Source organism: Convolutriloba macropyga, chromosome 2 (genome assembly GCF_964194025.1).
Source record: "Convolutriloba macropyga chromosome 2, txConMacr16.3, whole genome shotgun sequence".
NCBI classification, from domain to species: Eukaryota; Metazoa; Xenacoelomorpha; order Acoela; family Convolutidae; genus Convolutriloba; species Convolutriloba macropyga.
Window position 1 is genome coordinate 15065650 of NC_134469.1, and position 16956 is coordinate 15082605.

General features: G+C 34.1%; 1 protein-coding gene across 1 annotated transcript in view; it reads right to left on the reverse strand.

Moving 5' to 3' along the window:
• Positions 1 to 255: 255 nt before the first annotated feature.
• Positions 256 to 16956, reverse strand: part of LOC142334832 (uncharacterized) — a 36986-nt gene continuing 20285 nt past the window's right edge. Inside the window, exons 6-12 of the mRNA XM_075383158.1 lie at positions 14285 to 14474; positions 12603 to 12806; positions 10724 to 10914; positions 8019 to 8129; positions 1882 to 2121; positions 1403 to 1553; positions 256 to 813 (exon numbers count right to left, since the gene is read on the reverse strand). Of these exons, the coding sequence (XP_075239273.1) occupies positions 279 to 813; positions 1403 to 1553; positions 1882 to 2121; positions 8019 to 8129; positions 10724 to 10914; positions 12603 to 12806; positions 14285 to 14474 (1622 nt within the window). The 3' untranslated portion in view covers positions 256 to 278. The remainder of the gene's footprint in view (positions 814 to 1402; positions 1554 to 1881; positions 2122 to 8018; positions 8130 to 10723; positions 10915 to 12602; positions 12807 to 14284; positions 14475 to 16956) is intronic.

Genomic DNA, 16956 nt, shown 5'->3' on the forward strand with positions numbered 1-16956 from the left:
CAAAATTCTCCAAATTTGAAAGATATCGATAAGAAGTAGTTACAATTTTCTCGAGTCTACAAACTCCAGAAGTCAAATCACTATTATTTCTTTTTCATTTGCTGCTTCAAATTAATAAAGCTGAGTTAAAAAGACGCTGTTGAAATACTCCTCTTCGAGTTGTAAAACAGAAGATCGCTCTAACTCTTCGAGTCGGAAAAAACCACGAACACCGAAATATAGCTACGCTCAGTTCACGCAGGTGAAAAAAATATGACAGAGATAAAATTGATTTTTGATTAAGTTACGTTATCGTGGGCATTATCATGGGCATTTATATTATGAGCTAAAATGAAAGAAGATAAATCATTTTGTTCTGAACTCAAGCAGTCCAAAGAATTTGATCTGTGTTTAAGTTTCAATTTCCGTTTTTCTGACGATTTCGATGAAGCGTCTCTAAGAGATCCCTGCGTCGCCAAATTGCGTCTTAAAGCTGCATTTGAGATTGAATGTCTCTGCCCCGAAGGTTCCGAGAACGAGTTACGTTGACTTAAATTACTGTTTTTCCTCCAAACATTCCCTTCTGTCAACAATTTCCCCGAACTTGGTCCTAGCGATAATTCGGCAGTGTTCGCATCAGCAAAAGATAGATTAGATTGCGTGCTGCGCGGTAGTTTTCCGGCTGGAGGTAACTTTGTCTGTCTTGTGGGTCTGGGTAGTTGAGTGTTGTTGGAGTCGATTGGTCGTGAGGCACAATTAACAGCAGAAACCGAGAATGAGTCATCAATAAGAGCACCGTTTGGAGACTTTACTTGCAGTTGGTCGGAGATAACTCTGGAAAATTTTATTTGAATTAGTTCTGTAAACATAAACCGATTAAAGAGGCACGAATTGCTCTGGAACGACGTTCGGGCGATGTATTTTTATAAAAGTCTGGGGTCTCTGTGACATTGAAAATCTGTGACATTACACATTAATCAACACTTACTATTTTTAATCACTCAAAAAATTCAAAAAGGCAAGCGTGAAAAAGCCACTCGAGAACTGAAATTGAAAAAAATGTTCTGGAAGAAAACTTTGCATAAAAAAGGCCAACCGAAATTTTTGCACACGTTAGACGCACACGAAAATAGACACACACGTTTACAACAATTGCTTCAAACTTCGTTCAAGAGCAATTAATTACTCCATGAATTGAAAAACATAGAGCTGCAATAATTTATTTTGTGATACTTCAACGAGAAATTAATTGAAAACTCAAAAAATCAAATTCTAAGGATGGACCTGTAAGTTTAGGATAGTACTTGCCGCCTTCACCGAGTATAACCAATATTAACTTGAAATATGTCTTGAACAATTGTTGGTTCGTTGATATCACTGATAAACAACAGAAAACAATTAAGATGCACAACAAAAATTTTACCTCCGCCGATTTTCGTAGTGTGCGTTTAGTTGTCCGGCGCCTGGTCGCATTGGTGGCTTTTCAGATACAACAGTTGAAGGAGCACCGTCACTTTGACCAAATATGGTCAGAAATTGAGCCAATTCAGCGTCATTGCCTCCAAACCGTTCAACTAAGCAAAACAGTTCTTATTTTACATGCAAAATGAGTGATTGAAAATGGCCATACTCAGATTGCTCATCGTGCAGCAGTTCCATTTATCATACGTCAGATATGAATCCTGGCAACATTACGGTCATATATGGGCTCATATGGGCTTGTATAAGGCTCTATGTTAGCCAGGATCTTACTCATACAAAAAGATCCATTATAATTTCTATGACATCATTTATGATTCTTGTATGATTACTCTGAAATACGCCCAACCGGTCACCTGCTGACTTCGCTCGCATCTTTGGAAAATTGAACTAATCGCAGCTCAGTAATTGCATGGAACTTACCTCTTTCTTTTTGTTTTCTGCCATTCTGCGATTTAGTAACCAAATTTTTTGTCTTCTGAATTTTGCTGCTGGTTGCAGTTGCAACAGATAGATTTGATTGGCTATCATCTTTCTCAACCGTGATTGGCTCTGCGCAAAGTGGACAGCAATCTGATTGGTGGAGGAGATGTCCATCGATACACGATTGGTGGAACTTGTGTCGGCAAGGCAGGCGTCGAATTGCTTGGCCGACTCTGTACGCTAAATAAAATAGCCGATTCGGTAGTAACGAAGTTTTCACTCACCAATTTTTTAAATTATGAATATGATTAGAAATTAAATTGGCTACTAAACTAATTAGAATTTAATTTAATAAGATTAATTAGTTAAAAAGATAAGCTGGCTACCAATTTAAATATGCCAGTTGTTGAAAAAACTCTGCGTCACTAATACTCTATAAAAACAAAATTGCAAACAAAACAGTTTTTAAGGTCTGTAATAAAAACGGCTATTTTAATGGTATTATTTGAACTGGAGGTCATTTCTATAAATTTTGTCTCAATGAGATAATGTGGCTTAAAATCTTTGAACAATTAAAACTTTTAAACTCGAGCATTTCCTATATTTTGTGAACTTTTTGTGTTATGTTTGGTATGATTTCGTTATTTTTGCCACAATTTTAAAAAAGTTTTTATTGAGACAACAATACCCTCATTTTTACCAATTTTTGTAGCTGTTTAATTGTCATTGCAGTAATTGAAGCATAAGTCACTGCGAGTACTCGGCTGATTTTCGCTATAATTGTCCCATTTCATTTTTCCATTCAAGATTTTGTTAACTTCGCAAAAAAAGCTAAAATTATATATCATTATGGGGTAATGGCCCTCTTGTCGATTAAAACCTGCAATTACCATTCGAAAGAACAAAAAACACAATCATATTAGATGTTTTTCACATTTTTTTACCTATGCAAAACTTTTCCATTAGTAGAAGCATCTGCCATTTAACTAATTTCAACAATTTTTGCAACTTTAAAAAACGACTAGCATTTTTTCCACAAACATAACCTTTCAAAAACCGCGGTGACCTGTAAACTCCATGTAAAAGTGTCGTGGGTCTCATTTTCTACTTACATAGGATGAAAGTTCCATCATACTTTTCGAAAATCAAATGTTTAGAAAATTTAAAGTATTTTCCAATTTTTGGAATTCATTGTTTTTTCGTAGTCATTTTGGGCTAAATTTTCTTCACTTAATCAATTAGCTGGCGTAAACCGTTGACTGTAAAGGTCGTCATGTAAACATTTTCTTCTGTGAATGTTAAAAATCTATAACTTTGAGAGGTGTTTAAGACATTTTGAAGCACAATTTACCATAAATTTTCGGCTTTTGCCCGTTGCTTTTAAAATCCTCTCCATAAATAATTTTGTCGCATTAACGCACTTTTACATTTTGACATCACTGAGAGTTGTTGTTCAAATTTTTTTATTATTTTGACTATTTTGCGATATTTTTTTAGAGAGCAATTCTTAATCTACTTTTCCCGATTTTTTTTACCGCTTTCGCAGATTGTTTCATCAGCCATTGTATCCAGATAACTCTTTTCAGACCACGTAGTTTTCATCAAGCGAGGATGGAAGAGAGCTGCATCAGCCGACTTTTTGTATATTTTGTGCTTTTTTGTGTTATGTTTGGCGTACTTTTTGTGCCTCAATTTTGAGAAAGTTATTACTGAAACATAAAAATCTTCAATTTTATCAATTTTTTAGCTGCTGAATTGTTATTGCAGTATTTGAAGCATAAGTCAATGCGAGTAATCTGCTTATATCTGCTATAATTGTCTCTTTTTCATTTTTCCATTCAAGTTTTTGTAAACTTTTTGAAAAATAGTTAAAGTTATATATCATTTTGAGGTAATGGCCTTCCTCTTAAAAATAAAAAGAGTGAAGATGAAATGTTTGGTTCAACTTTTTCAGCAAAAATGTCAGCTTTTTTCATAAGAATAATTTTTTGTCACAAAAAGGAAAAACTAAATATTTCTTGAAATTTTAGGATTAAAAACTTTGAAATGTGTTGAAGCCATTTTTTCCTCTGTTGCATAATACTATTTGAATCATCTCCAAATATCAGTTTCATCACATTAACCCACTTTTTCATTTGGCTTTTCTGAGCGTTGTTTTTTTATTATATGTAGTTTTAACATTTTCACTATTTTGCGATATTTAATATCCGGAGCAAATTTTAGTCGTTTTTCTCCATATTTTGACCAGTTCTTCAGATTGTTTCATCAACTAATGTGTCCAGATAATGCTGTTTATCCCAAGTGGTTTTCATTGAGCGAGGTTTCACTAGATATTCATAAGTAAACTTTTTGGAGTTTAAAAGTCTTGATTTTTTGCCACCAACGGATTCTCAATGGGCACAGGTATTTAATTCATGATTTGTAAGAGGGCGTCAAAAGACACGGGGACAGAAACAGAGTAGATATGGCATATCTTGCTTCCCTTTAGATTGAAAATTACAGTTGGAACAATAAATATAAGCATAAAGTTTGCAGTCTCATTTTATGCATAGCGTCTCAATTTCTTATTGTTCCGACCCCACTTGTTGTTCCGACCCCACTTGTGGGGGGAGGAACTGTATACTCAAATGATTTTTTTTGTTCAGACAATTTTGGCCGATCAATATATTCAGCGTAGAGAAATGTGAATGGTATCATTTAAAAGCTCGTCCAGCGTAGAATTCAAAACTAAAAAGAGTTTTTGCAGTTTCGTTTCTTTTTTAAATTCGAGGACTAAATGAGGATTGAAGTTTTGTGTTAACCCGGGATATTAGGCTTGATTTGTTCAATTTTAGTGAAATTTTTCATCAAAATAATATTTTTTTCAAATAAAATATTAATTCAAAATTATATTTCATGCCAAAAAATGAAACACTTTTGAGTTTTTAATAGACGAAAGGCGATAGAAAGACTCATAGGGAAATTAATTATCAAAAAACTTTCATGTTTTTGTTTTCCTGTGTCACCTAGAGACTAGTCATTTTTCATTATTACATTCCGTTAATGACAAACCTGATTCATAGTCAAATAAATCCCAATTAACAAAAAAAATTGTTTTCAAAAAATCGTTCATGATTTTTGTTGGCTTAGACTCTGAGTTTTTGTAATTTTAAAAGTAACTTAGATTTTTTTTTTGAAGTTTTATCAAAATTTTGGAGTCCCATGGCATAGTCTCGTTCACAAATAGTGCAATAAAACTCATTAAAAGTAATTAACATTAAGAGAACCTATCTAGAGTTTTCAGTGGATAGCTTATGACTGTTAAGTCTTTAAAAATGATTTTTCGGGAAGTTTTTTTAATATTAACCAATAAACTTATTTTCGTGACTTTTAAGTCAGTCTCAGTAATGACAGGACCCCTTCTTTTTTTGTGTACTTAGTCATAAGACTTATTGCAATGTCATGGATTTTGTTTGCAAGACAAATATCCTTGTCCTCCAATTGAAGCATACGCTTATTTTGTCATTTCGTATCAACTTGAGAACTTTCGCTTTTATTTATTTCCGTTGAAAGGTATTGAATTTAATCGCTGTTAAGACTTTTAAAAAAATTTTGATTTTTTTTTCAAAATTAACCGATCTTAAACTTATTTCCTTGAAATATTGTTCAGTCTCAGTAATGACTGGACCCCCTTCTTTTCTAGTTCAACCAAAATCTAGTCAGCGGTTTTCTCTTCTAAATATTGATGTTATGACTTCGATGCACGAGTATTTAAAATTTTAAAGAAAAATTTTGGATATTTTTTTTCGTAATTTCGGTTTCTTTTGGAATCTCGAAACTTTATCTTAATTTTGATAGCTGAATTGGCTTAGTGAAGACGTTCGTGAATCATATCAAGTTTTCAGAAAAATTTATGATTTTAATGGCTTCGACACTTTCTTCTCGCACTTTTGTACTTAATTTTTGGATTATGCCTGTATTTAGTGTTATTTTATAGACAATGACTTATTGTAATGTCTTAATGATGACTTATCAATAACAAACATCCTTGTTGTCTCATCGAGGTGTAACTTAGCGTATTTATTAGCTTCCGTTGAAAGCTATTGAATTTAATGGCATCGATACAAAGGTTTTTCTCAAAAGTTCGGTGGTTTTATTGCATTTGTTCATGTTTGTTGCTTTATCGGAGTCAAATTAATTTAAAAAAATCATTTTGCTGTTAAAAAACTAATTGAAAGTAGAAAAATTTTTAATGAAAAATACACTTTTCAATGGCTTCGACACTCTTCTCGCTGATTATGTTTTTTTTTGCTTTTTAACTCTTTAAGCAGCCGTAGAAAGCTGACCGAAGCAGTAAAAATATTGCGAATAGTCTTAAAATTTATGATATTATTCATTTTTAAGATTTTTAAGGAATTTTCTATTTGTTTTTTCAATTTTTGTTGTCTTTTCGTCAATTTGTAACTTATTTTTATCAATGAGATGTCCCATACAACTCCATGTATTTTAAAATATAAAAAGTTCATTGATTGTATGACGGAACTGATTCTTTGTTTGTTAGAAAATAAGCGTTTTCATAAAAAGTTATGTGAGTTGTTAAAATTTGTTTCTTTTTCTCTTCCTTTACCACAATCGCGTAAAAACAGATCTCAATGATAGTCAAGTGTGGCCCAATTGAACTTATTAATTCATTCAATATAATTTTAGCTGAATTAGTATAAATAGAAATTGAAATAAAAACAGATAATATTCAGATAACATCTAATGATTTTAATGGCTTCACTAATTTGTGTTTTCGCCATGTTTGTAAATTATTTTTCGTAAATTTTTGAGTTTTTCTGCATCTTTAGTCCATTCCTATGACTTATACTAACCAGAGACAGGTCCGATTGGTTTCATTATGACTTTTTAGTATTTTTATCAAGAATTATTTCATTAAAATTTAATTATTTTTAACATCTTTGAAATTATTTGGTTTAAAAAACATTGATTGATTTTTGAATTTCGTCTCATTATTTCCTCTTTTTGTCAACTTGTTACCTAGTCTCATTAAAGAAAAATCCTATCTGATGTGTAGTTAGAAAAAAAGTAAATCTGTGTAATTAGGGTTTTGTCTGATTGTAATTTGACGTTGTTACTATGTGCTTTTAAATTAAGATATTGAGTTTTTGCCGTGAATTTTTTTGTTTTTTTGTTGTTGTTGTTGCTGCTGTTTTCGCGTAGTCTTTTCAATGGAGGATCTCTGTGTATTGAGGCATGCCAAAAATTAATTCAATTATCATCTTGGTTGAGTAACGATTGTAAGTGTAACGAGTAACAAAAATGTAAGTCAAAAGACAATTAATTCAAAAATGTAGATGAGCGCGGGTCGATCATGTACGAACGCACATTAGCAAGCCTCCTTGTTAAATATATATTAAAAATGTTGCTTTCTTTTAGTTTGATTTTTGCTTACCTTAAATTTGAATCTTTTGCTACCTAAATTTTTGTTTCTTTTTATTTTGAATTGAACATCTTCCTCCTTTTAGTTTTCAATTGAGTGTTGCTTCATTTGGGTGCCTTTAAGTAAACAAAAGCGACAGATTGTGAAAATTTTGGTGTGTATAGTTCTACAGGGGCCGTAATATACAAATAGAGACGGTTACAGAATTGCGTTGTTTGATATAACATTTTCAGTTTTATTTCACAAAGACATTTTTTGGGAAAACTTTTACATATTCGAATTGGATCGACTATAAATTAATTTAACTTATTGTTAATTTTTGAAGTGCATGTTATTTGATGTGTGAAGTAAGTTACATATGGTCAAAATCTAATCACGCAAATAAGACCTACAAAACTGATGCTGAGGATTGAGAAATGAGATCACACGTTGAAATGGGGTTAGTTACAAAAAGTAGTCGTTCAGAGAATCTGAATTTTTTGTTTTTCTCTTTGCAAAAGTTTGCAGCTTCAGAGTACAAAGCAAAGAAACCAATATTACCGCATTTTATCTTCTCAGCTTAAATCTTTACGGCTGGTAAATTTAAATTAGGAAGAGTTCACCGGAGCATACACTCAGGTTTAAGATAGCTCGTTCACGCGCAGTTTTTCTTTTTTTCTCAAGTTATTTAAGAAATCGAAATTCCATTCAATGAATTCATGGCTGGCAAGCATACCTTGTAGACATAGATTACATTGCATTCCCGGTTTGAGAAGATGTACGTGGTGTTTCCTGATGGTCATCGAGGGAAGAAGGGAGATACTTTGCTCAGAGAGAGTGGAACCATCTGAAACAACCAATTGCACCATTCTGACTATCACTATCTTATTTTTTGCCCATTTCCCTAGATGAGGCCTCGACTTCTGAAAAGATCGTCTTCAGTCAATTTTAGGCATGCTTAGACCGTTCTTGACCGATTATAGCCATGAAAAGAATTTGGCTCGACTATGTTAGACGTCCTCGACTTCGTCTTCATCTAAAATTTTGTCCTAGAGTTTCGCTCGACAAAAGACCTTCGTTCGCCTTATTCTCATTGGCTCATTAAACGCATGCATCCATCTCAAAAACTGATGAGGTGAATTTAGGGGACTAAATTCGAGATGATAGACAACCCTGAAGAACCCAATGACTATCGACCAACTTCCAATATTCAGTGCCTTTCTAAAATCATCGAAACAATCTTGTGGAATCAAATTTGTCTATACCTTCACGACGATATTCTACAATGTAAAAATCAGTACGGTTATAGGAAAATTGTCCATGGATTCCCTACTATGTTGCACAGATTTTATCAAAAGCAATACTGACATAAAAAATTTTGTTACAGAAACTCTTCTTGACATATCAGAAATATTATGATTCTATCGATTACGAAATTTTGGATATCAAGTTTGCCCACTAAGAACTAAGAAAAAGTTTATTTACGAAACGCTAGCAATCTGTTATTCTACAAAACTGCAATTGAGACCAACTAACATTTCAGAGGAGTACCACAAGAAACAGTACATAGCCCGCACTTATATAATCTCTGCATTATTCATATGCAACAAGAATTGAGAACGAAACTTATCGTGTACAATAAACTGACGATACGTAAACACTAAATTATGATACCTCTATTGACAAAAACAAGGTCAAGTTAGAACAGCCTTATACCATTTTTTCATGAAAAGCACCTTATTTTTAATACCGCAAAAACTGAATTCATGATTTTTGTTAGGGATAAAACATTTCAAAGAACAAATAAATACAAAATCATTTCCAATAGACGAGAAGCCTGAAAAAATAATAGGATTCATATAGATAACCATTTAAGGTTTCAAGAGAAAGTTAAACATGTGCTACGAAAAACGGCCTAACGAATAAAAACAATTAACCCTATTAGAAAATCTATTCCACAGAAGCTACTGAGACTTGTCTAAATTGACCTGGTATTATTTCATTTGCACTACTCAGCAGTTATATTTCACGCAATTGAGCAAAATCCAATTCAATCCGTAGAATAACAGCTAAGCTGTGTTTTACGGGCAACAAATATTAGGCAAAAGTTTGAATCTTTTTAAGAAATCAAAAGCAGCCGGAATTTATTCCATAGAAAGCTCTTTCTGAAAACAAAAAGATTACAATAACTTTGGAAAATGACAAAGAAACCGTCATCTCGACGTCCATTCATCACTTGGAGTCTTTATGAGTCTAACAGAACAAAATGTTGTTATCGAATCTCAAATTTTCTTCTAACAAAAAATAAAATTCGTTTAGCGATACCTGATTGGAATGAACTACCTAGTGATATTTATTGCGAACGAGACAAAAAATTCCACAAACATCACGCAACTTTCTTCTATTCATTTCTAACTGGAACACTGGTTTGTGGAAGGTTACTTGCTCAACATGGCGTGTCTTTGAATTTGGGAGAATGAATTAGACTTATGTTTGTTGGGTTAACGGATAAAAACGTCTAAAATTAACACGTCTTTTTATTTGAAACTTTAGACAAAAACTGAATCTTTATTTTTCTGTTGATTATCAAAATACTGAAATTTGTAAATATTTACAATGCCGAATTAATGTTGCTGCCTTTTTAAATCATTAAGCATAACCAATTAGGCATAAACAATTACATAAATTACAATTGCAATAGTCTTAGGTGAGCTAAAATGTTATAAAGACATATTCAAAACTGAAACTAAAAATTTAAAGATGATCATAACAAAGTGAGATAAAATGTAAATTGAAATCAAAAAGTGAGATAAAAGGATAATTTGAAATCAAAACAACATCAATTTTTAAGTTTAAAGTGAAAGTCGGCTAAATTAATAATGAAAGTGAGATACAATGCTAAATTGCAAACAAAATGATTAATTGTGGAATCAAAATTGAGTTAAAATTCTCTAGGTATATTCTTGATTTGGAAGTCAACTCCGTTAAGTCAAAGGTGTCTGCTCAGTGAATTATATAAGCAGAAATTATAAAGATTAGGAGATTTTGAGTTTTAAAATTTTCAATAATAATTTTCTTGCCTCGAGGAATCCCTCTGAATTCAATAACAAATTCTGAAAGCGAATTCCGAGCTTTTAACATAAGTGTATTATACAGTTCCAAATTTGGACGTTGCTTAATCTTTTCTGTAAAGGAAGTCCGAGACTTTGTTTAGCAAAAGCTGATATATCTAGATGTACCAATTTCGACGTTACGTTGTAATGACTTTGGTATACTTGGTGTATTTTCATAAGTAATAATGGTCTGTATGGTTAATTTCATACGTTATTTTCAACAAGGACATCAACCCGGGAACGCATAACTCAGCCAGGATGAGGTGTAAACACGGATGATCTGTTTTGTCTAAAAAAACGTCGCATATATCAATGAATCAAAATCAACCTGTTGCATGACTGGCACCATTGACAAGAGACTGTTGTGCTGTTTCATCCAGTCGGAGCAACAGCTCGTAATCGTTCTCCGACAACTCCCGACTTTGAAGTCCAGAATCGAGAAGAAACTGAGAGACCTCACCTCCTCCCGCCTCTGCAGACCTTCCGTTCACAAGGAATCCTCTGTCAACCGGAGTCCACCTACACAATTAATCTACTGCTTCGAACTAGTGCTTTGTTTTTTGGAATCGGAACACACTTCAATTATGCTCGAACATTCTTCTTTTTCACTTATGAATTATGAGCAACTTGTGCTGCGCCCACGTTTCGATCTCGGTTTATGAAAAGTCTTCGGGATTTTAGTTTCAGAGGGCGCGGTGTTTAAGGGCGCGGTGTTAGAATAGACCATAAATTTGTGGCCACCAGTTGGTTAAGGCCAAACAGAAAACGCAATTTGTGTTCGAGCATGCTCTTTGAACGGATAGAGTTCAAGAAGAGATTGAGAATTTGGTATAGCCTGTTATTTATTAATCGTGGTTTAAACCATTAGGATTCTTAGAAAAATTGAACGAGGAACGGAGTCAATAGCAATAAATATAGCCGGCAGATTGCCGGAATAGCTGCGAAAGAATAGACCTGCGTGCCATATAATAGAAATAGAAACAGATACAGATCTGAATCGAAAAAAAATCGACGCCGCTCAAAAAACTAGGCTAAAAAACATTCAGCGATGAATTAATAAATCTTGTTAAAATTCATTCCACAGAAGCCTCTTATTAGGGACCTTTACTGCACATATGAGTTCCTTTGACCTTAAACAAATTCAATTTAAACTTAAGTTTTAAAGTGCAAAAGTCATTTTATTGAGTGAGGTAAGTCACGTATGATCAAAATCTAATCACGCAAATAACCTAAAAACTTTCGCTAAAGCGAGTGAAAAATGACGTCACGCGCGCAAATGCCGTTAGTGAGAGGAAGAAGTCATTCAGAAAATTTGACCTTTTCAGCTTTGCTGTGTGAACAAATGTAAAACGAAAAAAGAGCGTCAGACGACGAAACAAAAAAAAACATAGCAGGACAAGTCCTGACGTACAATTCAAAGAACTTTCATTGACTAAACAGAAAACTAGACCTAGAACGGACTGTGAATGGATTGGTAAAACCAGTTAGAAAAAAATTCGATCCAAAAAATCGAAAAAAACAGTAAAAATCAAAGTGAAATTGCCGCATGTGAACAAAAAACCACTAGCGAGAAAGCGAATTTTTGTTCAAACACCGTTTTCTCATTCTACTTTAAATTTAGAGCGAAAAAATTTCACACTGCAAAACCACTCGCTTTTGCGCTCCACTTCTTGTTTCGGCGTGACCAAAATCACTACTCCAATTTGACTTCAGAAATCATGAAAATGTGTGAACAGATCATAAAAAAAGACAGCGCCCCAATACAATTCAAATTCTTTGAATTGTAATAAAAAACTAAGAGCATCGCAATATAGCTACGCTCAGCTTACAGCTTCCCAGCTATAATAATATTTCATGGAAATATTTCAGGGAACAGCATTATAGGCCATTGCAATGTTGCAACAGCTACCTGTTTTCAGCTGCCCTTTCATTATCATCCCCTCATTTGACACTATTTTTTACTGCGTTTCACTACATTGCTCTTTTGCGTCTGAAACTGTCATGCGGTACCATCTTTACAGCCAACATTGGTCAGGCCATGGTCAAACTGTAGCTATGAGGGCTCATTCTCGCACAACCAGCTTCACAGCAGACTATACTTGTCGGCCAACGCGCCACAAATGTGCGTGTGGTATATCAAGTGCAGGGTTGCAAAAGGGCGAGGTAGTTACAGGTGTTTACATGAGGAGCTTAAAGTTTATATCAACCTTTCGTTGGTCTTGTGTCGCATCTCGAACTGATGGTGTATATGGAATGTGGTGGTTGCAAAACAGTTCTGGCACAGATATAGATCAGCACACACTCTGCATCTGTAACACTTGCCGTCTATAGGGGTCACCCCACAACTCTTACACGTGAAACAGTGTTGTGTCGAGCGCAGCTTGTTAACACGACCTCCTATAAAAGTGAAGCTTGAAAACTCATACTTTCCCTAAACTATTATTCTTTCCTGGATTGTATTTTTGAGGAGAAAACGTATTAGATGATCTGGTTGAGTTTGTTAGATTCAAAGTCCGGCTCTAGCTTAGTTGCAAGCGAACTAATCTCGTTTCATGGTGCATTTTATAGCCACTATAAATATACAAAGCCAGAAAGTAGTTTTAACAATTTGACACTCAAAATTTTCAGACGACGTTGGACAAGCATACCCTAGTTGATATCAGATGGTTATCTTGCAAGATTCCTGCAAAAAAATGGCTACTTTTCAAGATCTTGTATGATGGTGGTATGATGATGATTATCTTAAAAGATCTTTCAAGACAATAGCCTTCTTGCAAGATCTTACAAGACAAAAAATTATCTCACAAGATTCTTGTAAGTTTGTTCCGGTCGAGCTCTGCTGTCATTGGCTGTCATAGACGCACCGTGACTCATGTAGCGCAAAAAATGAACTGTTCTTATATTAGTTTAATTTTCCCTAAAATAAAAATTTCAATAAAGTTTCTTTGGAAAAAATTAAAACAGTTGATATTAATACTTGTACCTATCAATTAATTGCACTTATTCGCATTTCACAATTCTTATTTTGTAAAACAATATATATTGTCTTTTCCAATTAAATTATTAATATTTTGGTTTGGGCAGAAAAAACACAATTGATGAAATACTGGTTTTGGTTTAAATCTTTACATAATGAAAATAATAAATATTGAGAAATCACGTTCTCGTCTCATTCTGCTCATGTTCGATTATGCTCCTTTTATTTGCAAATTTGTAAAATGAATGGTTATTTTGCGAGATGATTGCAAGACGAACAACTGTGTTGCAAAATGTTGCAAGATGTTGGGAGAAAAACTTGCAAGACGATGCAACATCTCGCAAGATTCTGCCACAATCTTGCAAGATATTACAAGACAAACATTTGAAATCAACTGAAGTAGACAAATTTTATATAGTTTTGCCGCATTTTTTTGGTGACCGAAATTATGAAATTGATTACGAAAAACTAAAATGGCTAGAATAAACAGACATTTCACAAAACAATGCTGCTGTCGATATGACATGTTGAACATTCTCCACTTGATAGTGAAAATTAGCTCCAAAACAGGCAAAGTTCAATGTCCTAAAAGGCGGTTTTTAGGTCAAATTATCTTTTAGGTCAAAAACACTTTTTTGTCACAGCGGCTTTTAGGTCATTTGTGTTTTAAAATGCGTGCAAGGCAATATTTAAAACAAAATTAACGATACGTGTCAAGCACAGATGGTTTAGTGGCTTGTCCACTCAGCCACAAAATCCAAGAGAATTTTGTGGGGTGCAACACCCCCCGTGAGCTCACTCTACTTCTTGGCCAGCACGCCACAAATGTGCGTGTGGTATATCAAGTGCAGGGTTGCAAAAGGGCGAGGTAGTTACAGGTGTTTACATGAGGAGCTTAAAGTTTATATCAACCTTTCGTTGGTCTTGTGTCGCATCTCGAACTGATGGTGTATATGGAATGTGGTGGTTGCAAAACAGTTCTGGCACAGATATAGATCAGCACACACTCTGCATCTGTAACACTTGCCGTCTATAGGGGTCACCCCACAACTCTTACACGTGAAACAGTGTTGTGTCGAGCGCAGCTTGTTAACACGACCTCCTATAAAAGTGAAGCTTGAAAACTCATACTTTCCCTAAACTATTATTCTTTCCTGGATTGTATTTTTGAGGAGAAAACGTATTAGATGATCTGGTTGAGTTTGTTAGATTCAAAGTCCGGCTCTAGCTTAGTTGCAAGCGAACTAATCTCGTTTCATGGTGCATTTTATAGCCACTATAAATATACAAAGCCAGAAAGTAGTTTTAACAATTTGACACTCAAAATTTTCAGACGACGTTGGACAAGCATACCCTAGTTGATATCAGATGGTTATCTTTTAAGATTCCTGCAAAAAAATGGCTACTTTTCAAGGTCTTGTATGATGGTGTTATGATGATGATTATCTTAAAAGATCTTTCAAGACAATAGCCTTCTTGCAAGATCTTACAAGACAAAAAATTATCTCACAAGATTCTTGTAAGTTTGTTCCGGTCGAGCTCTGCTGTCATTGGCTGTCATAGACGCACCGTGACTCATGTAGCGCAAAAAATGAACTGTTCTTATATTCGTTTAATTTTCCCTAAAATAAAAATTTCAATAAAGTTTCTTTGGAAAAAATTAAAACAGTTGATATTAATACTTGTACCTATCAATTAATTGCACTTATTCGCATTTCACAATTCTTATTTTGTAAAACAATATATATTGTCTTTTCCAATTAGATTATTAATATTTTGGTTTGGGCAGAAAAAACACAATTGATGATATACTGGTTTTGGTTTAAATCTTTACATAATGAAAATAATAAATATTGAGAAATCACGTTCTCGTCTCATTCTGCTCATGTTCAATTATGCTCCTTTTATTTGCAAATTTGTAAAATGAATGGTTATTTTGTGAGATGATTGCAAGACGAACAACTGTGTTGCAAAATCTTGCAAGATGTTGGGAGAAAAACTTGCAAGACGATGCAACATCTCGCAAGATTCTGCCACAATGTTGCAAGATATTACAAGACAAACATTTGAAATCAACTGAAGTAGACAAATTTTATATAGTTTTGCCGCATTTTTTTGGTGACCGAAATTATGAAATTGATTAGGAAAAAGTAAATGGCTAGAATAAACAGACATTTCACAAAACAATGCTGCTGTCGATATGACATGTTGAACATTCTCCACTTGATAGTGAAAATTAGCTCCAAAACAGGCAAAGTTCAATGTCCTAAAAGGCGGTTTTTAGGTCAAATTATCTTTTAGGTCAAAAACACTTTTTTGTCACAGCGGCTTTTAGGTCATTTGTGTTTTAAAATGCGTGCAAGGCAATATTTAAAACAAAATTAACGATACGTGTCAAGCACAGATGGTTTAGTGGCTTGTCCACTCAGCCACAAAATCCAAGAGAATTTTGTGGGGTGCAACACCCCCCGTGAGCTCACTCAGGCCAACGGGTAGTTTTCTATATGAGTTCTCCCTTTTGTTACTGAGCAACGCATATATACACGTTGGGTAAAAACCTCCAATCTGAATATGTACGGTATACAGCTGGTAGAATTGGATAGGGGTGATTTTAAAAGTTCCATCGCAAAACCATAAGGAATTGTTGGTTGTCAGTGATTGCAAATTTTCTCTGGTTCCAAAAATTAACATTCGCTCGTTATCTAATTTACCGGTATCATACAGACAGAATTCTTGAAATTGCACCGGAATATCAAAATTTCTGTCTATTATAGGCGGCTCTTTTTTATCTTCTGTTACTTTTTGCCTATTGAGGCTCCGGTTGATTGCTGATCGTGTCGGCAGGGACAATTGTGTTGCAATATCTGACGCAATTGGCTGAAGGTTACTTGCAATGATCATATTGTTTACTGGATTCTGCTCGATTCTGGCTGTTTTCTTCATTTTGTCCACAATCTTTTTCGCTTCAACGTGCCCAGGAATAATTTCATGGTTGTGCTCGTTTTTCGTGGATAACAGTTGCTCGTTGGCGGTAATGGCAGTCATTTTGCATTTGTGTGAGTTCCACTTTGAACATTTCCAATGCGTTGTCGTTTTTGTTTCTAATTTCTGGTGGAAATCATTGCCGTCAATAATCAAAGTCAATCTATCTCGCTGGGACGTACCCCAAGTAATTGAACTCATTCTATGCGTGTATTTTTGTCAAAGTTTTGTTCAGAATGATGCCTCAAAAAGGTTGACTTAATACATTTTAGTTTATGTGGTTTTTGCGTCCCGTTTAAATTAAGTACAATCTATTACCGTATATCTTGTTAATTGTTGACTGGTACCTAAAGGATAGCATGATTATGTTTAAAATAAGTGCACTTGGTTACTTAATACCGTGTTAATTGGCGGGTACCTAATTGTTCAGATTAAACAAATTATTGGATACTTATTGTAATTTGGCTTTGGGTAATATGGCATTGGGTAAAATGGCATTAGGTAAAATGGCATTGGGTAAAATGGCATTGGGTAAAATGGCAGGTTGGGTAAATTGACATTGGGTAAATTGGCATTGGGTAAAATGGTATTGGGTAAATTGT